Source organism: Melospiza melodia, chromosome 5 (genome assembly GCF_035770615.1).
Source record: "Melospiza melodia melodia isolate bMelMel2 chromosome 5, bMelMel2.pri, whole genome shotgun sequence".
NCBI lineage: Eukaryota > Metazoa > Chordata > Aves > Passeriformes > Passerellidae > Melospiza > Melospiza melodia.
The window spans coordinates 19,165,993-19,191,331 of NC_086198.1; the positions used below are offsets into that span (position 1 = coordinate 19,165,993).

A 25,339-nucleotide genomic window follows, 5' to 3' on the forward strand; every position below is an offset into this window, starting at 1 on the left:
AAGGAGTTGGACAGCCAGCTCCACCAGGGGGAACAAAAAGGAAGAAAAGCCACAGCTTTCAGCTGCCTGGAATGATGTATGTTGGCAACAACAAAATTCCTAATTATGTTTACAGAGGACCTGCATTCAGAAGAACCACATCAGGGGACCTAGAGGGCAAATTCCCAATTAAAGCTAAAAGGAAAAACCACATAAGGAAAAAGACAGACTTTCTAAACATTTGTTAATAAACCCACTATCTGAATGGCACAGTGCAACAACTTTGGCATCCCACTTTTGTTTATACTTAGGGGGTTTTACTACTATCTTAAGTAGTTCTTAATGGCTCTAAATAATTTTTTTTTAAAAAGAAAAAAAAAAGAGAACTGAAACCAGGAAATTTTATTAGTCAAAAGATAAGAGTCCTCTTTTTTCAAAAATTAACTTGGCCCATTGTTTCTTCCCCTTAAAACATTATTTGGCACTCCCTGGGATTGCTCTTTCCAGGTGTATTTATACGACTTATGGCTCAAGACATATAGAGCAGACATTTGGCCTTAATAACACTCTTGATTGACCTTAAATTTTATGTCCAGGGGTAACTGAGGCCATCAGATACCAAAATCAACACATTCAATCTGACGAGCTCACAACCTGGATGACGTCCAATTCATTTTTTATTCAGTTTGCAGACTTCACATACTGAAACTAATTACTAACAAATTTTAAAATTCTATTTAAAAGCTATCATCAGATGTTGATGCCTGAAGTTTAACTGGACTATTTGAAGGACAGTTCCTTTCATAAATTTGCAATTAGAAACGGTCTGCATTTTTGCAGTTTAATCCCATGATAAACTGCCTTGCCTCTAATATTACAGCAGCTCTTCTCAGTCCTCAGTTACCACAATCAAGGAGACAAACTTTGCCCCACATCCTTGGCAAGAATAAAGTATTCTTTGCTGCTATAAAAGTGTAAGGGTGCACAGCAATAGTGTAAGACCATTGTTTTCTGTACTGCTGTATTGTAGGTATATACAGGTCTTAGCACCTCAGGATCATCTCTGTGACACAGCAGAAAGCCAACTTTGAATATTCCCAGAAAGTTATTATTCCCTATTTCACAGCAGAAGAACTAAGGAACAAAGAGAAATTTTCAGAGATGACACAGGTCCTTAATTTCCATTGAAATGATGGGACTCAGGCACCTGACTGACGCCCAACTTCTAAAAAGCAGCTATGGCTGCCTTCAGTTTGAAGTCAGGCTCTCCACATCCTGAGAGATATCATTCCCCTGCATGCCATGCAGCACATAAACCACTGCCTGTGCTCTGCAAGGTCCCTACTGCCCTGGCATGAGGTAAACCACTGACTTGCATCTCCCCCTCTTCTTCCCCACTCTGAATACCAGCTCTTCCCACAGGAGGTCAAAGACAGCTCAGCAGATGCAAGCTCTGCCCATCATTTCACATGTCTGCTCTGTGGGACCTCTGGGTCCCCTCTCCAGGCAAACTGAGGTCATGTTGCTTTTGGAGTCCTTCCACCTTGCTCCTAGTATGTAAATAAAATTCATACCAAAAAAAGTTTGTGTCCTCACAAAAGTCAACAAACGAGTCTCGCAACTGATGGTTTGCAACAGAGCACATAGTACAAGGCACACCATGAAGGGCAGTATCAGTACCATTGCTACTTTGGCACTGATAGCAATCATAATATTTGCAAACCTTGCACACAAACTGATACAATTTTCTCCTTCTATCAGCCTGGGTGCAGCCACAGCCTCACTGTTTCCTGCTCTGTTGATGGCTTGCGAAACGTTAACCTGGCTGTCCCTGCAGAGCTCCCCACGGGGCTGCACCAACCTTCCCCAGTGAATCCAGGAAGCCCCAGGAGATGTGATGCTGGGATACACACAGGAACAGCACAGCTTGTAGTAGCAGCAGTCTGGGACACTCTGGCAGCACAGCAGAAGAAAAAACCCTACCACTCCAACCCAGGGCAAGGCTCAAGTGGGCTGACAAAACTGTTGGTAAGAAAAAATTTACTGGGTAGCACCACACAGGTAATGTTGTTACACAAACATCTCACATGTTGATATAGACTAAGCAAGTGAAAAATTTATTTCATATTTCAGACCAATTTACAGTTAAAAATAATGTTTTAATCTCTGCTCTTTTCCATTAAAAGAAAAAGCACTTAAATTCTTAACAAAGCTTTCCAAAAAGTGTTTTGGAATGTCCACGTTCCCGACTGTCATATTCACTTCTGAAGATGATGGCAAGCTCCTAAACTACTCCTGGCTCCACTCCTATAAGTTTATTATTCCCAGAAGTATGTGGTGTTTCACAAAGTAGAAGAGAAGTTTTCACTCTCAAGAGGTTTAAAATCATGGAGGCAACATGATGATTGATACATTCATACTCTAGGAACAGAGTAAACAAAAGGCCAATGACTATGTTTCACTGGTAGGCTGAATCAAGAAGACACTGATGTTTTATCTCCAGAATGACATTTTGGTGTCCACCATATTTTTAAAATTTTTCTTCCCTAAACCCACAGAGACGGAAAAACCTGAACTCTGAAAGGACATCTACTGTTATTCCTCATAGACTCCATCCTTTTATTTTTCCAAGAGCCAAAACCCTGTAATAGTCCAAAACATCAGTTTTTGCCTCAGAAAGGCCTGAAGGATGAAAGAAAGGCAAAGAAGTGGGATCCTCTAATCTCTGCCATGCACTGGTGGCTCTGTCAGCTTTATAGCCGATTTGCAGCAGAGAGCAGGAAAAATCCCATCTGGAGAATGACATGTGGAGGAGGTAGGCTAAATTTTTGGGCCAATTGAATTCTGCTCAAGTAAAACAGTCTCTCAGTTGAAAAGAACCAATTCACATCCTTCCTTTGAGTCCTTGCTGCAGCACAGAAGAAAGTACAGGGTGACTGCAGCATCCCTCTCTACATCCTTCACTTGGCATCCAGCAAGAACTCAGGGCGGGGGGGCGAAGTGATTTACATCAGTTTTTGGCTGCTCCGCACATATGCCTGGAGAGATACGCTCACAGCCTCTCACTCTTGATTTCTGCATGAGGTAAGAGCAGCTTAAGTGGATGAGAAGAGCTTGTTCTGCATTTAGGAAACAAACCTGTCTAGGATGATGGTGCTTGTGTGAATTATTAAAAGGCAAGTGCATTTACAAATCCAAATTAGCTGACTCTCTGCCCTTCCACATTTATCTCTAGTTTTGACTTGAAAGAAAATCACACCAAAGGACAAATTTTTCCCAGCACTGGCTCCATTTTCTGCCTCTTTCACATAAAAGTTTTGGTAACAAAAGGTTAAAAATAACTTCCTGCACAGATGTTTTCTTTCAAATACATAAACAATTATCCTCATCCAAGGTCCACTGAGTTGATTTCAGAATTGAGTTGTCAGATACCAAAAAATTCCCAGCAGTCCTTCTCTCGTTACTGAAGCATTACTTCAGGTAATGATAACAAAACCAGCCAGTTTGTGCAGCAGAGCCCAACAGCATATTTAGGGAATAACCAGTTTCACTTTCATCCTGCTCGTCCTCCTCCCAGTACTACCTGCAAGCATGCTGCCAGCTGCCAAGGGTTAAACCTTGGCTTTTTAGGAAGCAAAACAGGAGAGGAAAGAGAGAGAGAGGAGCGAGGAGAGCCTGCCCAGGGCAGCAGCTGGCAGGCGGACACCAGGCTGGGGCAGGGATGTCCGGAGTGCTGCAGCAGCCGGCGGAGCAGCAGAGGAAAAGTTTCTGTGATTTTAGGCAAGCCCCGGTGTGACGTCAGCTCTCCCAGATAATCTCAGTGCAGTCAGCACAGGCCTCCTGCCTCCTCATTGGCGAGCCCCTCGTCAGCAGACATCTGAAGATAATTATTATTGGCCAGACAATTATAACAGGAACGACTGTCACTTCGTGCTGCTGCCTGAACCTGGTGCTCTGCAGCACGATGGAGAAGGACTCTGGCGGTCACTACTCCATCCAGGCATTTCTGTCACTTTGCCTTTCCTGAGCGCCCGCCAGCTTTTTGCTGCCTCACTGGCTGCAGCTGGGAATCAGGATCTCAGTGCTACAACACTTTTTGCTGCATGTCTGACAGAACATTTGTGAATTTTCTCCACAAATATTAAATATACTTACCCATAAGAAATCAAGGATTAGAGTTGCATTAATTCTCATGCAGCAGTTTAAAGAAAAAAATCATTTGCAGACTACTTCATTCACTTCCCTCTTTGAAGTAGTTTGGGAGGAGGTGCTGAGCAAGTTTGAGAAATCATTTTAAGCAATTATTTTAATAAACATTTGACTTAATCCTGAACATGCTGAAATCACACCTCCCATGATTTGAGTACAACATGAAAATATCTTAAAGTGATACTTTATTTTAAAAGCAAAGCTACTAGATGGCACTATATTTAAACATGTATCAATAACAGCTTTCCCACAAAACAAAGTATAAGGAGTTTCATGACAGTAAACGGACCTGCTGTTCATTAACCTCCAGAAATCCTGCCATTGTTAACTTAGGGAAGGCAACTAATTGGCAGCTCTTATTATCAGAGACCAGCAGACTGCAGGTCTATCTTTGCCGTCTCCAAGCTGCCTCCCTGCATGAGAATCAGGAAGTTTGGGGGCTATACCATAAAGGTGTGCGTAAATATAAAGCCAGACATTCAAGGAGGCATGAAACCTATCTGCTCATAAGTATCAGGCAACAGACTATTCATTTCTCCTCAAAACCAGCAGCCTCTTTACAGCACTGCTACTCCAGGCCCAAGCTTTAAAGAGGTCTCAGTGCCATGCATGTTTCAGGATGGGGTTCTCCATCTAGCGAAGCAGGACCAATCTGGAACGAAGCAAGGAAGAGCTCATTCACTGCCATTAGATCAATATGCCCTCTGATGGGATTTTCAGGGGCAAATGGCAGTAAGGAAACAAGCCCTGGGATGGGAAAGAAAAGACTGGATGCCAGCTACTGCTGAGGGCAGAGGACATACACTTGCCCCAGGGAGTGATGAAACTTGCACCAGGCTCAAAGGACCAAGGAAAAGAGGGGCAAGCCTTGGCTGAACAGAACCAGACCTTGCACCTGATCCTTCCTGACCAACCATACCAGTACCGAGGGGTGTATGCCACCACCCCCAGGCTTTGAGTTCAAGCTTTTCTAGCTTTAGGCTTACAGAGTTTTAATTAAAAGGGCATGATGGTGCTTTAACCAGCTCAGAACTCAAGAGGATATGTAAAAGGATTCACATCCATCCTCAAACTTGACATCTTCATATCCAACCTAGCCAGACATTTCAAAATCCAAAAGTCAGAGTCAACTCCTTAGAGCCAATTCATGCCCCCTAACACCCTACAGCCTTTTTTGTGTGTGTGCATGTTGTAAGGTAACAAGACATAGTTCTGAGATGAGTAAAATAGCAAATGCCACACCTATAGAATTTGTTTACCTTCATGTTAGACATTGTAATAGTATGGCACCCTGATTTAAATAACAATTATAGTATAAAATCCAGCCACAGTCTTTCCTTAAGTATGTCCCCCAGTCTGTCTTCCTGCTCCAAGAGAGAAGGAACATGTTTATCCCTACATACTACTGCCTGACAACTTCATCTCTGATGGCTCTTACATTAAGGATGTGTACATTAAGGCTACACCTACAAAGTGCAGGAGCTATGTACTCTGACATTGATGTCTGCATACACAGACCTATTGAGTCATCCTCAAGGAAGTAAAAAAAATCTGCTATATTTTACCAGTTCAGCTCACTGCAAAACCCATACACTTGAACAGGACCTGTTTCATTAAGCAAGAGTGTTTCTTCAAGATAAAAATGCACAATTTAACCTGAAACTTGTAAGTCTTCAGCAGCATCTTCAGGAAAAGCCTGCCACAACAGAGACCTCAGAGGCTGCAGCTCTATTTAATTTCCAAAAACATTCCCAGGACACAGGAAGATCATTCTCCTTCACTTTCACAAGAATCAAAGACATTAATTGATCAGTTTCCTCAGAGAAGGTGAAACCAGACTGAAAAGCATGTGTACATGTATGATTGTGCCTCTCTAGCTGTACAGCAGCAGGGTAACACTGACAGTCTGCTCCTCTGAACCCGGACAGAGGCAGCCCAGCGTTGCAGAATCCCAGCTGACGACCTCTGCAGCACATCAAACTGACAGAGAGATTTCAATAACACTGCTTAGTACTTATGTGGTACCTGACATCTTCAAGGCACTCGGTAAATATTACTTAAGTAATTCAAGCACCTCATAAGCACATTTCAGCATTATTATCCCCCACTCCCCTGGTCTTTCTTTGCTGGGGAAACTGAGGCCTAGGAGAGGTTATGTAATGTTCCCAAGGTCAAATCATGAAGCACAGGAGAGTCAAGGAGAAGATGCAGGAGTGCTAGTTGCTAGGCATGTTCTTTAAAATAAACTGTATCTCTCCTGGGTTGATTATTATATATACTCATGTATCCCCCTCCATCCTCCTTCATCAGCATGTCCTACTCTGATGCCAATTTTCTTCTGGAACACAGAGAGAATGGGAAGTACCCAACAATCCCAGCCCGAGAATATCTATATGGTCTCCTCTCTCCTGAAACATGAGTGACACCAGGCACTCTTCAAGAGGTGATGAGCTCACCTGCAGAACAGAGGGAGACATACATGCACTTAAATTGTCATTTTAATGATACTGTCCTTAAAATTCCCCAGACAAGTCACTAAAGGATTCTAGCACATCCCTGGCTGAGATCCACCTAGGATCCTGGACCACTCTGCCCTACAAATGTAGACATGAAAGCCTGGGCCCAGAGGCAGTCCTATACTACCACTGTCCCATGAGGGTGCCATGGGGAAGGGCCTCGCTCAGGAGCTCAAAAGGGCACACAGCCCTGCCAGGGCAGGGCACGCAGGCAATGCAAAAGCTGGGGGCCAGCTGGAGAGAGAGACCACAGAAGCAGCAGAAAGGGCAAGACTGGGCACTAGGAGAGGGTGGTCAGGGACAGTGCACCAGCAAGGCACAGGTATGTGGGGGCAGACTGTGAACACAAGGCCTGTGCAGGTGGACAAAGCCAGGACAAGAACCGGGGCAAGGTGGGCAAGTGTCATCGAGAGAGGGATCCCGGCCAAGAGCACAGCTCAGAGGGCCCCGCGGAGGGGGGAAGGGCAGCTGGGGCGCTCTCCCCATCCTCGTCTCCCTGCCACCGGCCGAGGCCCGGGGATGCCCCCGGGGCAGTGCCTGCAGAGAGCAGCCTGCCGGCACAGCCACTCCCCTTCGCGGGCCAGCCTGGGAGCGCGGGTCCCTCTGCGGGGCCGCCAGGCTCCGGCTCGCCGCCACCCGGGGAGCCCCGACGGTCCACGCGCAGCCCGGTCCCGCCGCGGCTCGGCTCGCACACGCCGGGAAAGTTAATATAACCGCATGGCTGCAAATGAAGTTTAATACGAGCTGGGGGAGGGGAGGGGGAAGGCAAAGGGGCTCCGCGGGGAGCGCGGGCAAACGCGCAACTTGTTTGAACGAGACTGCAGCGCGGGGAGCGGCAGGGTCGGGCAGGGCTGGAGGCGAGGGAGGCCGAGGGCAGAGCCGGGGCACGTGTGCGGCTCTGCGCCGCCGGGCCAGCCGGGGCGCGGCGGGAGGGGGCGGCGGTGGGGCTCGGGCCCCGCACCGCACCGCGCCCGCGGCGGGATGCTCCGGCCTTGTGTAACCCGGCGGGGTGGACCCCGCCCGGGCGCGCAGGTAGCTCCGGCGGCAGCGCCCGTGTGCCCGAGCACGGCGGCGCAGAGCCGAGCCGAGCCGCACCGCGCCGGCCGGGCGCAACCCGCGCACCCGGATGGGCTCAGCGCCTCCTCGATCCGGGCGGGCGGCGGGGCCCGGGGGCGGCACTCACCAGTTTTCCTGCATCCACTGAATGGCCGCATGCTCGTTGAACTGCTTCTCGAATTCGTATTCCTGCAAAGTCAACACTGACATGTTCATTGGCCCGGTGGCTGCGGAGCCGCTCCCCGCGCCGAGATGCTGCCTGCCGCCGCCTCGGGAGCCGGGCCCCTGCGCGCCCGCCGCCGGAGAGCCTCTGGCCTGGCCCGCCCCGCCTCAGCGGTACCCCGGGTTTAACATAGCTCCGCTCCCCTCCGCGCCTCTCCTCCCGGGCCCGCCGGTCTCCTCCTCTTCTGCGGCCGCCGCGCAGCGCCCGGGGGCGGCGCGGTCTTAGTGCCCGCCCGCCGCCGCCGCCGCCGCCGCCGCCCGGGACACCCGCCCCCCGCCGCCCCCCGCCGCCCCTCGCAGAGCCCTGGCGCTCCTCCGTGCACCGCGCCGGGGCTGCGCTCATGGCAGGGAGGAACCCCCCCACACACACACACCGCAGGCTGTCAAAAATAGCTACAAAAACAGGAAGCCCCCACCCCTGTGCTGAATCCATGCCGCAGCGCCCTGCGTGCCCTTGCTGGCCAGCCGGGAACTAAAAAGCACAGGCTCGAATTTAGCCAGAAGGGCAGACGCATACCCTCCCCCCGAAGAAGCCTACACACCCCCGACATGTCCTTTTTTGCATTTAGACCCCAGCGCACCTGCTGCGGTTGCCTCCATCCCGCGGCAGTGGGCTCTCGGCCCCCCTGCCCAGCCCGGTCCCGCTTGCTGCGGGGACAGGGGCTGTAGCTGGGTGTCCCCATGCGAGGGGCACCGTCCTGCAGCCAGGCTGCCCTGAGCTCCCTGCAGTGCACAGACACGCTTTTGGATGTTACAGTATGCATCGGGCTGGTGGAGCATGGGACAGAGACCCTAAGTCTAACCATCACCTGCTGAGCCGCTCTCGCAGTTGGGTCACACGGTGATTATGTAGCCTTAATTTTCCTTTCCGTCTCATCTGACACTTGCTGATGTTTCCAGCTGTGCTCTTCCGACTCCAACAGCATCCTGGACGTGCATTGCAGTACAAGCCGAGCTAAAAGAGTGGTCCCAGCCCCCACTAAACTTGCATTCTTAAGGCAGGAAGAAAACAGGGTCAAAGACGCCAGTGTAAGCAAGCAGGTCCAGCAAGGTCAGCACTCTCTTGACTTTCCCGGACTTCAGTTCTCATTGACATGGAAGTTTTTAGCATCATTAAATCCAAGCACTGAGAAAATGAAAAAAGAGAGCCCTCAAGTATTGAGACATCAACAGCTAACCAGTCTGATCCTGCTTGCAGTTGGACTACCATGCTCTTCAGAGTTGTGTTTTCATTGGCACATTAGCCCCAACGACTTGCTCCCTTACACTGGCAGCTTCCTGAAGTTGGTGTCAGAGCTGGTGGACTGCACAGGATGAACCTGAAAGTTATGAAATATTATGACTAGGGCTCCTTTAGGGTTAGTATGGCCATGGGGCTTCAGATGAGGTTGACTATTGCCCCTGCAGGGTTTCTGTCTACCTGGGAGATCAGCTACCAACCAGACTCACAAAGCATCCAAGTGGCATTCAGCCTTCATTGCAGAGTGCAAGACATCAGGTAGACTTCATCAGAGTGCAAGTTCAAGTCACAGCAAGACTTGAAAATTTACTGTAAGAGGAAACAGTTTCAGGAAATACATAAACAGCCTGGAAATACAAAACCCTACTGAGATTCATGTGAGTCTCAAAAACTCACTGGGGACTTTTCCACGTTTTCCATAGTTCTCACAACTTCTGCATAGGTTAAACAATCTGCAGTGAATCTTACTTCCTTTCCTGTCCTACTCTACCTGAAAATTTTCCCTAGCATGTTACTATCTACATGTTAATCCTCAAGCTTGGGGTCACTTGCAAAATCTGTGTGAACTATGGAAGAGCATAAAAACCTTCTTAGCCTTGAGGAGTTTGTAAGACCTGCTTCTAGTTGATTAAACTGATCACAGTCAAGATCAGTAAACAAAAACATACAGTGCGTTTTAAAGGAAAATAACTTTTATGTAATAACCATTTTTGAAGTAATTTAATTAGTTCTCACATAGCACAAACTTGAAGTGAAAGTAGGAAATGTCTCTTGGGAGAAAGGAGGTGGGGAGAATTATGTGGTCTCAGGAGGCAGGGAGTACAATGTTAGTCCCTCTGTGCTTGTTCATGTGCATACCTCTATATTGCTGTGGTTTTCTATGGGGTGCCCATCTCGTTTAGTAAGTGGATAGTTATTGAGCATTGCTTTTAATTCCTTTTATTTGGCATGTCTCCTAAGGCTGAGTAGAAGGCATAGCAGGTAAATTATACATTTTCTACCAGATATATGTTTATGTTGTTTCTGTTACCCAAGACCTTTTGGTTGAATAATGCAAGCAGCTTCATTCAGGATTTACAGATAACTCTCTAATCAGGTTGGGCACGTAACCATTATCATTGCTGCTACTAAGCAAATACTTTTCCCTCTGTGTCATAGAGTTAATTTATTGCAAAAACCATTAGGCTTCTATTGCTGCAAGAAGTAATTTTGAATAGTTTGTCTTGCTGATGTATAGCTAGGTCTTAACTAAACTCTTAGCAGCTGCTGGGAAATGAGATGCTATACTGCTTAAGTCAACATAAGGTATAGTAAGTGGCAATGAGAGTTGACATTGTGATTTAAATGTGACATCGATTACTAAAACACACAAAGACTTGAAGGAGGCCTATGTGCTCAAGAGCTTATTTCCAGCTGTATCAATTAATGCATCAAAGGATTTAATCTCTCAATCTGTGATTTGGCATGCTTGAAACGAAAGCAACATGCAATAATAGAAGTGATGGGAAACTGGGTTCTTCTCTAAACCCCATCATTTAGAAAGAAGTCAGTGATGCTCTTAGATAAGGTAATGGGAGATAGCATCAGGAATGAATGGTCCTAACATAGAGAAAGATTTCATTAAGTGTCAGGCAATGAACCAAAAATGGACAAAGGGCATTGATGTCCGGCCCAAGTCTACCTTATAACTCAGGCCTGCAAATTGTGCCACTGCATTTCTCCTGATCTCAACCATGGGCAGCTAGGAAGCTGCTTGAGTGAATTCCATGCTAGGTCTAAGCAACCCTATGTACACAGGAAGTGTTAGCACATAATAAATTAATAGTAAACATTAACCTGAATTACAATGTTACAAAGAAATGTAAAGCAGGATCATTGTGTCATCTTTAGGCCTGTAAAATAGCCTATGTCTCAATGTACTCCCTTCTATCATGCTACAGAACCCAGGGACTTCATCTTGATCATATGCTTACAAGTCACCTGTGTGCTCTGAAGCCACCTAGATCTGAGCTGTCCTGAAATATTTTTAGTGCAGCTCATGCCAGCTACCTAGATGATGGGCAGGAGCTAGCTGCAGAATGCATGCTAGGCCTGGGCAGCAGCTCCGGGGTGCAGCCCTTGTGGGTAGCTCAGATGGAAATCTGCCCTCCTCCTTGTCAGGGCTATGGTTTAGACTGGCTCGATAAAAAACTTACTGTTGAAAGTGGGGTAATTTTATCTTGTCTTCACGTGGTTCATCTCCTCAGCCCCTCTCAATACTTCCTCCACAGCCATAAGAACCAGAAGCGTTCTTCAGTTTGAGCTGAAGCTCTAGCCTGTGGTTTGTGGCAAGAAGTGGAAAATATCTGTGGGTTTAGATCACCTGACATCTTGTATATAAAGCACAATCCAACAGCAAGATCTCCCTCCTTACAGCCATTTCCATATAAATCACCAAATTTGTACTCGCTATCTTTGCACACACTAGTAGCAGTTCTCAGCATATCCCAGATGGTATTCATTCACAGGCAAAAGACACCAGTCTTTTCTGCATTATCTGCCAGTACATCTGCAGACCTGTGGGGTGCTGCAACCATACAAGCCGGGGAAAGCCCAACAGCATCCTCCCTTCCCTAATACCTTCCCTAATAATTACCCCACTTTCAACAGTAGGATGATATCAGTAAATGGGAGAGAAAACACATTGACTTCAATTGTTCAGAACTCAACAAAAAGAATCTGTTTTGTAAGGCAAAGAGGCAAGATGCAGAAGCAAAAGACAAAAAAGTTCAAATATGGGCACATAATTTTGGAGCTGGATGCCTGTGCTGAACTACCTGTTTTCGTGCTGAGGATATGATAAAGGTCTATGGCACAGATTGGAATAGCAACTGACTTATGGTATTTGATGTTCCATATATTCTATATATTCCATATATTTTCTTGGCATTCCTATGTATTGCTTTTTAATTGAATCAAGTTTAAAATGAAAAATATGGTTGAAGTAATGGGGTCTGTGCAATCACATTCTACAAACTATTTTAATTTTACATTACAGTACAAAAGAGACAGAAGCAGAAAACATGGTTTCAGATGCCTAGTGCTGTTATTGCCAGTGTCTGGGTAGGTATGCCTGTATTTTGGGTAAAGAGTGAAAAGATTTAAACGTAGCAACAAATGTGTGTACTTCAATATTTACCTTCCATGCTTTTTTATAGTTTGGATTTCTTGAAAACCTGTTTCTGCATATTTCACGATCTTGGAAAGTAAGCAAAAAGCTGACAGGTGCTTTGATAAAGTGGCCACAGAGCAAAATACTGGGCACCCTGAAAATCTTGTGGTTGGATTTTTTTCTTCATGATTTCACCCTCTAGCAGTGAGATTACCTGCCAGCTGTGATTAGGAAAGTGTCATCAAACAGGCCTGGACTTTTCACCTGCTTCTGCTCTGTGCAGGTTTAACTGCTTCCAGAGGCAATGCAACTGATACTGCTATCACTCCTGAACAAATCAGTTCACTCCCTTCCCTAAAAAACCCCTGATAATGCAACAGTGGCATTGCCAAATGGCTTACAGGCTCAATCCCAACTGTTTCAGCTTGCAGTACAAACAGATTGCAATTTTGCTGCAGAGTTTTGGGCTGTATCTTGCAGTGGCTCTGGAAAGACCTGCTGCTCTCAGCAGGGACTGGATGTGGTGGCACACTTGCTGTCTGAGGTAATGGAGTCAGAGATGGGATTTGGAAATGGTGCCCACTTGCTACATGTTTGAAGATGAAAATTATCACTTGGGCTCCTTCACAGCAGGACCAGGATTAATTCCTGTTAATTATTGCTTATCTGTTAAGGTTATGATTACTTACTGCTGTTATTAGATCAAATGTGAATGTGCTACACGAGTGCCACGTAGAGATTACCAAAATGAAGGACAGGACTAAGTCATAGGTGTGCTGCATAATCTTCCTGCTGCTGCTGAGATCATACAGGTATGCACAAAGGCTCACTGATTAAAAAGAGGAAAAAGAAGGTCTCGCTCTTCCATGTTATAATGAGACATTTAACCATACAAATATTTGATCATATTCACTTTTAGGGAATTATCAAAAAAGTAATGGTGCCTCAAATAATGCTTTGGCTGATTCTTCAAGGCTGAAAATGGGAAATGATTGCTGAGATTTTCTCTTGTTTTTTCACTTCATCAGTCAAACTAAACCCTGCAGACAATGAGGAAGGGGGTGCAAAAGATGAAGAAATCTTTATAGTCACCTCCTCTAAAACCTTTAGTTCTCAATAGCAAAGTCACTTGCTCTGTGCCATCTGGAATTTGTGCAAAAATATTATAGTAAAGAACTTTACTTTGCATTTTAGAGATGCATGCACTTTAAAGTACAAGAAAGAAATGCTTTATAGAAACACTTGCACAGACAAAAGCTGTTTTTAAAGGGCTTCTTTTAATTTTTAAACACATCTTTGAACATCTTCTGCACATGTATTTTTTGGCTTCATAAGTACTTTTTGTTGGCATAAAAAAGTGGTCTATGATAGCATTAGATGGAATACATGAAGAAAGAAGAAGAAATTATGATGCTAATACAACTACAAGAATTTTTGTAGGAAGTCAGTGGGGTCAAGGGTAAGTTTTTGTACCCAACTGTATGTTAAATCTGCTGTCACTGTTTCAGAGGTTTGGGGAAGTCTGTGAGCAGTCTCTGCCCCTGCTACTCAAGCCTTGGAGTATCCTATATCCCAGCAGTTTCATCAGTGTAGCTGGAGCTATCTTCCCTCATGACTGAGGACCCTTAACATAAGTTGCTTCAGTCTCAACTCATTTTCAGAGAGGTAGGTGTCTGGTACTGCTATTTGAGATACCCTCCAGTATTCTTCTTAGTCTCCAGCAGCTGTTCCCCTAAATCTCATGTCCTCTGTACCAGCCCCAGAAATGTGCTGGATACCCTAGCCTACCTACCCATGGATGCAATCACCTGCAGTTGGGCACACAACCATGCCTGTGTGCCTCGAGCTGTTTGCATTCCAACAGAAGAGCCAGAGGAATTACAGTTGTTTGGAGGATGAATGCTATTTGGGGAGTGTTCCAAAATAACATGTCATCTTGCTCTCTGCACTCCAACCGATTGCCACACTGGCAGGAAGAGACTGCCTGGGTGGAAGGGCTGAACCAGCCTGGTTGCCACAGAAGGGGAGTTTCTGCTCCTTGCTCTCCTGTTGGTCATGCATCCCCCCTGCTTCTGCAATCCTGTCATTCCCTTGGCCCCTCCATCCGCTGATGCTGCTCATTACAGTGGGTGGGTAATTCATCTAAAAAAAGAAAGGTAAATAGCTTGTGCAATGAATTGTACTGGCTCCCTGAAAGGTCAGGTGTGGCCCATAGAAAGGGTGAGTAGTGTGCTTGGTGGTACAGCTGGAACTGGGATGCTCCCTTGCATTCTTCTAAAGGGGCCAAGTGAGCCAGCAAGTTGTAGTGGCCAACTCTTGAAACATCTCCAGGGGCTGTGGGATGGGCAGGGAAGAAAGACCAACTGCTAAGTATGGCAAGGGTGCTAAAGTGTGAGGTGTCAGCTCTCTCTGGGTTTTATACATTACTGGGCATACAGGTTGTTTCTCAGTTCCAGCTATCTGCTTGTTTTAATCTTGTTTTCCTGCTTCAGTGGTCATCTATCTACCAATCTGTAAACTGGGAAATGCATATTGCTACAGCCAGGTGCTGTCCAAGGATAAGCCCACAGCATTGCAAGCTTACAGCAGACACAACTTCTCACTCAGAGAAGCAGAGTGCTCGAAATAGATTGGCCCTGGGCCAACTATTCTGATCAGAAAGGGATAGGTTCAGGTTTGCTCAGCTTAGTTAACTTGTGCTCAGTGTGGGAGAGGGCTCTGTTTAAAGTTTGGCTCTCAATTGGAAAGGAGGGGTTTCAGGGTTTTGGTGTGAGGGACATATAAGTTGTCATATGGACATAAGGTAGAACATTATTATATCAGTTTAAGTAATATTGACTGTGAAAAAAGGGTGATAAAATCTGGAACTATGGGGTTTTTCTCCAGCATTTAAAAAAGTACAGATATTGGGAAAGATCCTTCCATAAAAAGTACAGATATTGGGAAAGAATTACCTTCCTATAGGAAGATACAGAAACATGCCACTGTCTTTGATTCCAAGATACTTTTCCCTGTCATTTCTCTCTCCCTTGCCCAGGACAGTCCAAAGAAGAGAGATGAATTTTCCAGCATTCTTATATGACTATTGGACGAAGGTTTGAATATGGATAGGTCAGATATGAGCACTAATCAGCACGAGGAACTGACCAGAGGAATATTCTTTGCATTTTCATATGGAGCTCTTCACTAGCTCCCTTAGGAAGGACAGCAAATCGCTGTATTTCCTATCTGAACCCCTCATGTGCTCGAATCAACACTCAGAAGACAGGAAATTTCATCACTTGCTTCTTATAACGTGTGTCATGACATGATCTCTGAAGGTCAAAGTGCTGATTCTTTATTACAGAAATCAACAGAATATTTGTTGAACTTCTGTCAGGCCCCAGAAGCAGGCATGTGAAAACAATTTATGGTTACATGCCAAACCTGTGAACTTTATGGGTTTTATTCATTAAGCCAAAATGGGTCAATGGCAGAGTTTCCAAGATGCTTCTGAAAAGTCACTTCTATGCTTCATTTTCTCTCTAAAGAGCAAAACTCTCTGCTTCATTTTCTCTCTAAAGAGCAAAACTCTCCCATCACAGCTGATTCAGAAGGCTAAATTCATTACTGAGGCTTAAATGTAGGGAAAGCCTTAAAAGGAAAGTGTTTATGTCCAAAGCATAATTGTTATGCTGCATATCTGTTACATACGTTGTCTGCATAATTAAAATGTGCTCTATTCATAGTGTTCATAGTGTGAATGCTTGTCTGTGATTTGTGGTCATCAGTGAAGAAAGACCTAGATGCCATAGTGCTGTAGCTAGGTGTTAATTGCTGTCATGTTGTATAAGATGACAATTGCACTTGCCATGATGCTCTACTGAGACAAACAGAAAGCTCCAGTGTGCTTTCAATCATGCCACAGAGGGAGGGCCCTGACTGGGGAGAACACAAAGCTAAAATGAGCCCTGGGAGGCATCACAGGAAGAAGTGGTCCCTGAGCTCTCCCTTGCACAAGGAAGGCACATCTCCTGATTTGTAACTCCCTGAAGGATGTTTATCACTTTCTCCTCACGTGTTGGCTGAAAAGGAGGAATGCCCTCCCTTTGCTTTGGTCCCTTTGAAATGCTGAACAGGCTAATAGAGGGGAAAGGAAGCAGAGCTGTCCCAGCTCAGACAGGAGGGGCCTCCATGCCCCACTTCACCTCAGGCCCACGGCTCCCTGTTGAACTAGGCAGAAAAGTTAGTTACAGGTTAGAGCTGGTGGGTTTTCTGTTTCTTGCAAGGGAAGCAAATTTCTAACCAGGTAACTGTCAAATACCCCTGAATCTAGAACCTGAGTTTAGTGGGAAGAAATGGTAAACCTCAGCTGCCAGCTTAGGAAGCCTGCCTGATGCACATATTCAAAATAAGATCAAACATAACACTGGAAAAAAAACCCCACCAAAAAAAACCCAAAACCCCAAAACCCGACCCCCCGCACCAAAAAAACCAAACCACAAAAAACTCCAAACAAACAAACAAACAAACAAACAAACAAACAACAAACCACCAAACCAAACTAACAACAAAAAAAAAACCACCAAAAAACCCCACCCCAACTTTCTGGCTGTGCTTCCTTCCTTTAACCTGCCCAGACCAGGCGCTCATATGCTGTGGTGCTAATAACACATGCTCCACCTCTCTTGGAAGTTGCAGGGATCAGATCCTTTAGGAAAGGACCCCAGCTCCTCTTAGGGTGCCTCTGGGGTCGGCAGGAGCCAGTTCTGAGCATTGAGACTTCACCAGCCATTTGCAGTTCAACAAGGGAAAGTTCTGGATTTGGCACCTGGGATGTACATACAGACTGGGGAACGAAAGGCTGGAGCAGCATTGCAGAAAGGGAGCTGGGGATCCTGGTCTATGGCAAGTTAAATATGAGTCACTGAGCCCTGGGAGCCAGGAGGGCCAGCACCATCCTGGGAGGCATCAGACAGAGCTGGGCAAGGGAGAGGATTGTCCTGCTCTGCGCTGCACTGGGGTGGCTTCACCTTGAGTGCAGGGGGCAGTTTTGGTCACCACAACACAAGAAAGACACTGAGCTGTTAGAGAGTGTCCAGAGGATGGCAATGGAAATGGTGAGGATCCCTTAGGGGGAAGCCTTAGAAGGAAGAGACTTGGTCTGTTCAGCCTGGAGAAGAGGAGACTGAGGAGATGCCCATTGCAGTCTATGGCTTCCTCATGAGGGGAAGAGCAGGGGCAGGCACTGATCTCTTCTCTGTGGTGACCAATGACAGGGCCTGAGGGAATGGCCTGAAGTTGTGTCAGGAGAGGTTTATGTTGGATGCTAGGAAAACATTCTTCACCCAGAGGGTGTTTGGGCACTGGAACAGTGCCCCGGGGAAGGGGTCACAGCACCAAGGCTGACAGAGCTCAAGAAGCCTTTGGACAATGCTCTCAGGCACACGGTGTGATTCTTGGGGATGGCCCTGTGCAGAGCTGGGAGTTGGCCTCGATGATCCTTGTGGGTATCTCCCAACTCAGCAGATTGTGTGATTCTGTGATCTCTGCTCCCAGGAGCATCCTGCTGCTGGCACTGCCTCTGCTGCTGGCCCTGCTCCCTGCTTCTGCTGGGTGGCTGTGCCCTCTGCTGGAGCCTGCGTTTTGGACGCTACTGGATAATGACCAGACCCAAATCCAGGCTTGGGCAGAAGAGCCAGTCAGTGCTACAATCCAAGTGAGCCCTCCACAGCCCCCCTCCCAGCAGCATGTGTCCCTGAGGGCTTTCCCAGGCTGCTGATTCAAGGGATGGGGCCAGTAACAGTTCTCCCCTGCTGGTTTTAAGGTGTCACTGTTGGGTTTGGGATAGACACTGAATAAACCCTTGAGTGAGGCACCTGAGCTCTGGTGTTCTGCTCCCAGCTAAATTTTAGTTGCAGAGCACAAGAGCTCTCACTATTGGTTCCTCTCTGCTCTAGTGGAAGTTTAATTAATTCCTGCAGTCTATACATCAATTTCCAGCCTGTTAGCAGGCTTTCTTCCCCAGTGCCAACTCCATTTCTCTCCACTGAATAGATGGATGGCAAGCACCAGCCTTAGGACTGAGAAACCCTGATAAGTGGGCCCAGCTGCTGAACTATCTTTTAGCGTTGCTTCCTCCTCTATTTTGCAGGGACTCTTGCTCCAAGAGGTAATTTGGAGGTTGGCTCTGTAAGCTGTGGTCTGTGAGAGGCTTTTGCACAGCTTCACTGGATGTTTGAGCTGTGCTGAACTTGTTACTCAGTACAATCTTTTGTACTGTCTTGAGTATTGTTAGGTACTTGCAGGCTATTTCCTGCTGCTTCCATGCAGTGAAATACAACCGAATTGTATTGAAATAAATGAAGCAGATACAGCAAATAAGATGCTGTGCTTATGTGACTTATTATTTATAAACCTCAGGGGAATGAACCTAGTGAAATGTATTCTAATATAGGATGTCTTACTCTGGAAAATATTAGATAGAAAGAGGGGCACAAGATGGATGAAGGTTCTTCAGGAAACTCACTTGCTATTAAGAGATAGATTTGGAGAAGGACCAGAATTACTGGGGTAGATTTTTAATGAAGGTCAACCACTTTGGCTGTGGGGAAGTCAGTAGAGGTAGGGCTGTTGACATCAGCTGGTTCAAGTCTACGATGAATTCCATCACAGCTTTTTCCTCTGCCAGCAGCAATGTAGAGAAGGAATCTATATTGCCTCCATATCCAGGGCAAGCATCTCAGATCACATTTTCATTCAATGATTTTGCAAAGACCCCTGAGAGATCACAATGAATAATAAAATGTGTAACTGACTTATTCTTTCTGAGATGCTTCATTGACACTTTCATTGATCTGCATTTTGGGGCTAGTTTCTGCCATCACATTCAAGAAGGGTTGTGGGTTCACCTTGAATTTGCCTTAGAATAATAAGGCATTTTTGAAGGGACACTCTTTGGTAGGAAGATTGTACTCCAACAAAGCTAATACTCATGCACGCACAATTACTATGGTCTCTGCAGTGATGGGAGAGATTTTGCTCCAGTTGCAGAGCGAAACTGGAAAACTTTCCAATATTGCTGGCATTCTGGCATCTATAAATGAAAGCTTCTAGCCTGACTTGCTGTGGACAGGCTAAGGTGTTCTCTCAGGAGCCATGAAGAAAGTGCTGTATGTGTCTATGTTGTGGTTGGGGTCTAGACAAATAGACTTTGTCCTGTGCACAACTTATGTAGGTCACAGTCACTGTTTTGCTCAGATAAATAGGAAACACAAGCATATTTTTTCCATATTTGTTCTTGAATTCTCTGATAATACACTCCTTTAGGAGTTTTTCTTGGTGGTTTGCTTCTACAGGCTTTCCAGTTTCATTTCATTTCCCAATTTAGTGACCTGAAATGTGCCACCCAAAGCGGGTAAGCCTTGATTTTGGAATAGTTGAAGGAATAAGGATGACAAATATCACTACATGCTGCATAGAATAAATTACTACTCCAAAAATTTAATAAAATAAAAAACCAAATACCAAACAGAGCAGAAAGAAATCACATCTTTCTACCCATCTGCACACACATGCCCCAAAACCTTTCAAGTGAGCTTGGCATTTTGTACTTCTACACCACAGATTTCTCTCAGCATAAATACATCCCTGCTATAAGTCCAGTGACATTAATGACTGCCTTTCAATACATTTAACCTCAAAGGCCTGGTGCACTTGTTGGGATCAGCCTTGCTCAAAGCAGATCTTCATGATTTTCAGTCTCAGGCAAAGTGGTCAGACTGGCTGTGAGACTCTACTTTTGATTTCTATCATCTGGCTGAACCTTTGGAAATTTCCTGTGAAACGCTGCACCTGAGTGCATTCAGAATAAAGCCCTGAATTTCCATAAAAGCTCCTAGACTGTGTGTTTCAGCCCTTACTCTTTTTTGTGATGGCCAGGAAGACGATTTGGAGTCAAATCAAGTCCTTTTTGAAATCAATGGCAAAACTCCTTTCATTTGTTTTCTCTGCAGGGAAGCCATGCTTTGAGCTAAAAGAAAAATAGCAGGGACAAAAACTACTGAGGGTCTATGAAAAGCAGAGAGAAAGGAAACTGAAATAGAAGGGGAATTATTTTTGGGAAAGTGCTAGACAGTTATATGTATTCAACTTTTTCACCACTGATTTTTTGTATAGAAATAATGAGAAAATAAATATCTTTTTTATGCCTGTGTTTTAAGTTACTATGCACCTTTCTTTACCATACACATTATTGAAGGAAAACAGCATTAAACCTCAATGTAAAATATCTCCTAGCATTTTGTGTATTGTAACCTGTTTGCTACTCTTAAGTAGGACCAGATATCAATTCAGAACTGTGTGTGCCTGTATGTATCATGACTGACATAGACATGCCTTTCATTTTTGACAGCTGAAACTAAGGACAATTTTCCTGCTCTCTTTTCAAAGGCGTTCATCTGTAATTCCAGCTTGGAAGGTCACCACCCCCTTTTTCTAACAGAACAAACTCTGTCTGCAAAAAGCTGCATTGTAGCTCAAGCAGCAGGGAAGACTGAGTCAAAGTACAAGTATGATGATGAAAATGCAGGTTTCAGGCTCAGTAGCACATCTGTAGCCCCTGTCCTCCTGCTGGCCATAGTAATCACCTCCTTGCTCCAACATCTGTTTCTTCACTATCTTCACATTTTCATAGTCTGGTGGAAAAATGTTCCCCACAGTCACATGTTAAGGAGCTGGTTGATTTCCCCTTCATTCAAATAATTCATAAATACAGGTGACATAAGAACCTTTATTGTAAAAGACATTTTAAGGGCAAGTCCTACTATATAAATTAAAAGCATGTCTCACCACCTAGATAAAAAATATTTCATGGATCTTCTGTCAAGATTTGTTTAATTTGTCCAAACCTATGAGTATTTACTGAAATCAAATCTTCAAACATTCAATATGTCATTTTCAGCGCCTTTTCTTCAACATCTAGAACTATTTCATATCAGAAATAATTTTCATTTAAATAGTAAGAAATGAAAAATAAAAAGGAGTCCAAATTTATTAGAAATAGCATTACAGCCCGACATCCACATGTGGGAACTATCTAGGTTACAACATGAGCATAGTTGTACCATAAACTCTTATTATTAAACAAAAAAGAAAAAACAAGATGGATTAAACTTTGGTAGGAAATGCAGCTAAATGTAATAAAAAATTCAGTCTCAAGTGATCACACATGAATTCAGCTGAATTAGATTGGATCCCATGTTTTCCTCTGCCCCAATAACATATTTTAGGATATGGCAAAATTTCATCTCAATGCCTTTGAAACCTAAAGGTTCAAATTTTCATTCTGAAAATATTTTTTTTTCATTGCTTTTTCAGCTTATGAGTAAAATTAAAGACCTTGGTTACCAGAAAACTAGAGAAATATTAATTTGTTGTCCCATTCTTTAACTGGGAGGAGAGGTAAGGAAAAAAAACCCAGACAGATGATTATAAATCAACTTCAAGCTTATTGCTTCTATTCCCAGCCTCTCTCTGGCCCTAAAGGTTTGGCCTGGGTTCCCCACAATATCACTGGTGCCCCTTCCCTGCTTTCCCAGGTGCCTGTGCACATCCCAGGCCCTTGCTACTACCCTGGATCTTTCTGTTCTGTAGATAATACAGGGAAGCAGTGATCGGTGTTGCTGCAGGTCTCCTTTCTAGTTTTTCTGCTCTCTCTTGTGAAAAGGAATCTTTTTCTTCTTTCTTTCCATGTCAGAGTGTTGGGAATAGGCACTGGCAGAGGCAGCACTGAAATGTCTCAGCTCCCCTGTACACAAACCTAATTGAGCCTGCATACAGGTACAGCTGTAATTTGTGAGAGGTGCACTGGAGCATGCAGGCAATGATCCCGGCATCGGAGCTGACAAGCAGAACAATAAGGTGTTCTGTGCAGCTTGGAAGCCAACAACTTCCTCAGTTCTGCCAGAAAAACAGCAACTCAGATTTTACAAAGCAGGGTTTTACTGCTGAAGGTGCCAGGCTTTTAAGAGCTACATGAACACACCTGGGAACTGCCAGAGTTGAAGTACTGCTCTGCTCCTACTGCATTATTACGAGGTACTCAGTCTGTAAGGGTTGTGTTTATGTGGAGTCAGAGAGTTGAAAGTGTGTGTGGGAAAACATGCTTTTCTACTGCACGAGCCATTCCATTCCAGCAAGGCAGGGAGGTGTCTTTGAGAGCCTCAAATAGGACTGAAGGCAAACCATCTGCCTCCAGGAAAGAAATATCAAAAGCAGTATGCATGATCATGCTGGCCTCCCAAAGTGGAAATGCAGATCTCTTTCCATCCCTTCCTTGCAAATGCAAGTAAAGCCAGTCATGGTGACCTCTGGGACCTGGACATTTATCTCACCAGAGCCTGGATGCCAGCATTGGCCATGTGTGCCAGCAGGCAGCTGTCACAAGGTCATGAATTTACAATAGCAAGATTTTCACTCCTATTGTTCCCTAAAATGACCTGGAAAACCTGAAGTTTCATAAGTAAGTTCCGGGAGAATACCAAGGCTCATCAAAGGTGAGGTCAAGGACAAAACCTTCATCCTTAGGTGTTATTACTTAATGGAAGCTGGTAGACCCTTCTTCCTCCTCTACTTTGCGCTGTACACTAACTGTTATGTGTGACTTTGTAAGGGACAATCAGTGTTACTGAATTGCTTTTTAAAAATTTTAATTTCATTAAGGTATTCTGGTAACATTTCCAATCCATTTTCTGTATTCATTATCTTTCCATTCCCAAGTAATTTAGTTCGTTACAGCAATGCCACTGAGAAGAAAAAGATCAACACTTTGATCTCAGCTTCTTTTATCAGGCTCAGAAATACATATTCTATCTAACCTACCTCTAAGGACAAAACAGTAGCAATTAATGGTAGGTAGAAATCACAGTTAAAAATGTCCTCTGTCCCACCCTCTGCTCAAAGGGAAGAGGGGAGGTCTACTTCCCACAACCACTCATTGCAAATAACATTGTAATGTGCTGGTTTTGGCAACAGCAACAACAGCAACAAAACAAAAAGCATTGCATTCCTGTTATACAAATACTGTTTCCACATAACTTTGGCAATAAAATGCTCAAGCCTAGCATGTGCTCCTCAGGCTAATTATGGCTGATCTGTGGTAAATTATGTAAATTGATGTCTGCTGCCTCATAGGCATAAGATATTATTTCTTCTGAAGGACAGTTCTGTGTGTCTTAACGTACTGTCTCACCATTTGAGTGGCTACTACATGTACCTGACTGCAGGCAAGAAATTGTGTCTGCACTCAGGCAAAACCAGGACTGAATTCAGCCTATCCCATGTCTAGGAAACAGCAAATGGAAAAGTTTGGCAAAGGAGGATATCTGCCAAGATATGTGGAGAATGGAAGTCCTATTAATATTGCAAAATATCCACCGTCTAGATTCAGTATGTCTGAATTTTGCACAAGCCTCACTTATGTCTTTAATTATATTATCTAAAAAGCAAGCTATCAGAATGCACTTCTCTGGGAGCAATGGTAGCTGCAATTTCCCAGGCACAATTTATGCACTTATGCATTTGCAGAAACTTTCCAGTGATTCTGACAGGAGACAGGCACTTGCATTCCATAACGAGGTGGCAGCTGACGAATATTTATTTTTTCCTTTGGTACCTATCTTGTCTGCTTTAATTGGCTGCTTGGGAATGCACTTGGAAACCCAGCACAGAGCACTGACACTGTGGTGCTCTGAGATGGGGGTGGGTGCAATCAAAACCATTTCCTTTTTAAACTCGAGTGGCGGTGGGGGAAAGTTAGAAGATGACTGATAAGAAACAGCAAGGCCTATACATGTGATCCTATGGGGAAACTGCAATTTTCCTGTCTCCTTTCCTTTCTTTTCCTTGCTTTGCTCTTTTCTTCCTGAGATCTACCTCCCTTGATGTAGGGAGTGTTTTTTATCTTATATTACATAACATAGTGGGACTGCCATACAGAATTAACAGAAACAACACCACTAACAATAATAGTAACAACAACAGAAGTTTTCCTGGAAAAAAGCCACTGACTTCCCAGAAAACTGAGTTATTTTGTAATAAATACAATTACTTCCTCCCAGGCTGAATCTGGCCTATTTTGAAAGATACTGAAACAGGAAAATAACCTAATTTCTTCAAGCATGTGCTCTCCAATGGGAAAGTTTGCAGTCATTACCTTTTAAAAATCAGGCTATGAATTTTTCTCTTTGACAGTTTCCAATGAAAGTTAATACTCAGTAATTTTAGCTATCTTCTGGTAAGATTAGAACCACTGTGGGGAGGGCAGAACAGAGACAACTCTCTTCACTACCAGCTGCTGAATTAACTGTACCTGAAATGCTTTGCAAATGTGTGTGTGTGCCAGTGAAATTTAGAGAGAAAGAAAACAAACAAGGTCTCTTCAGCAGGTTTCTTGCCTGTCCCATTTCCCAGTCAGTTGGCAGCTCTCTTCAAAAGGAAAAGATGCCAGGTAAGCTAGTCTGCCTGGTGCACAGATCTCTGGAAGGCACAGATTTTGGGCACTTTTAGGACTGAAGGCTCTAGTGATATCTGCTATGCAGTCAACATAAGTCAAGAGTAAGGATGTCTTCAAGTGCTGACATAAAGGACTCCAAACATTTTGTTTTTCCACTTGAATTAGGACAAAAGCAAACTGTGTAATCTCCAAATCTTCAAAGGCATAGTATTACATTTCTGTGCATATGTTTGTAGCTTTGGACACATCATGCATTAGGTTAATAAGGGATTTCTGAATGATGGTCAGAAAGAAATGTTCTCCAATGCAAAAATCTTGGCTTTCACTATGAATGCTTCCCTTGCTTGTCAGCAATCCCCTACATTCTGCATATTGTGTATGAAAACACAAGAGTACTTGTATAGGCCTGATTTTCCCCCCAATTTAAAGGTTATTCAACCACAGCAGAACAGAATTTCACCTCTATAACAATG

At 44.5% G+C, this 25,339-nt stretch overlaps 1 protein-coding gene across 1 annotated transcript in view; it reads right to left on the bottom strand.

Moving 5' to 3' along the window:
- The window catches only part of ELOVL6 (ELOVL fatty acid elongase 6), a 78,766-nt gene extending 70,714 nt beyond the window's left edge, over positions 1–8,052 (bottom strand). The window contains exon 1 of the mRNA XM_063156489.1: positions 7,888–8,052. Within this exon, the coding sequence (XP_063012559.1) occupies positions 7,888–7,976 (89 nt within the window). The 5' untranslated portion in view covers positions 7,977–8,052. The remainder of the gene's footprint in view (positions 1–7,887) is intronic.
- Between the last annotated feature and the right edge of the window lie 17,287 nt (positions 8,053–25,339).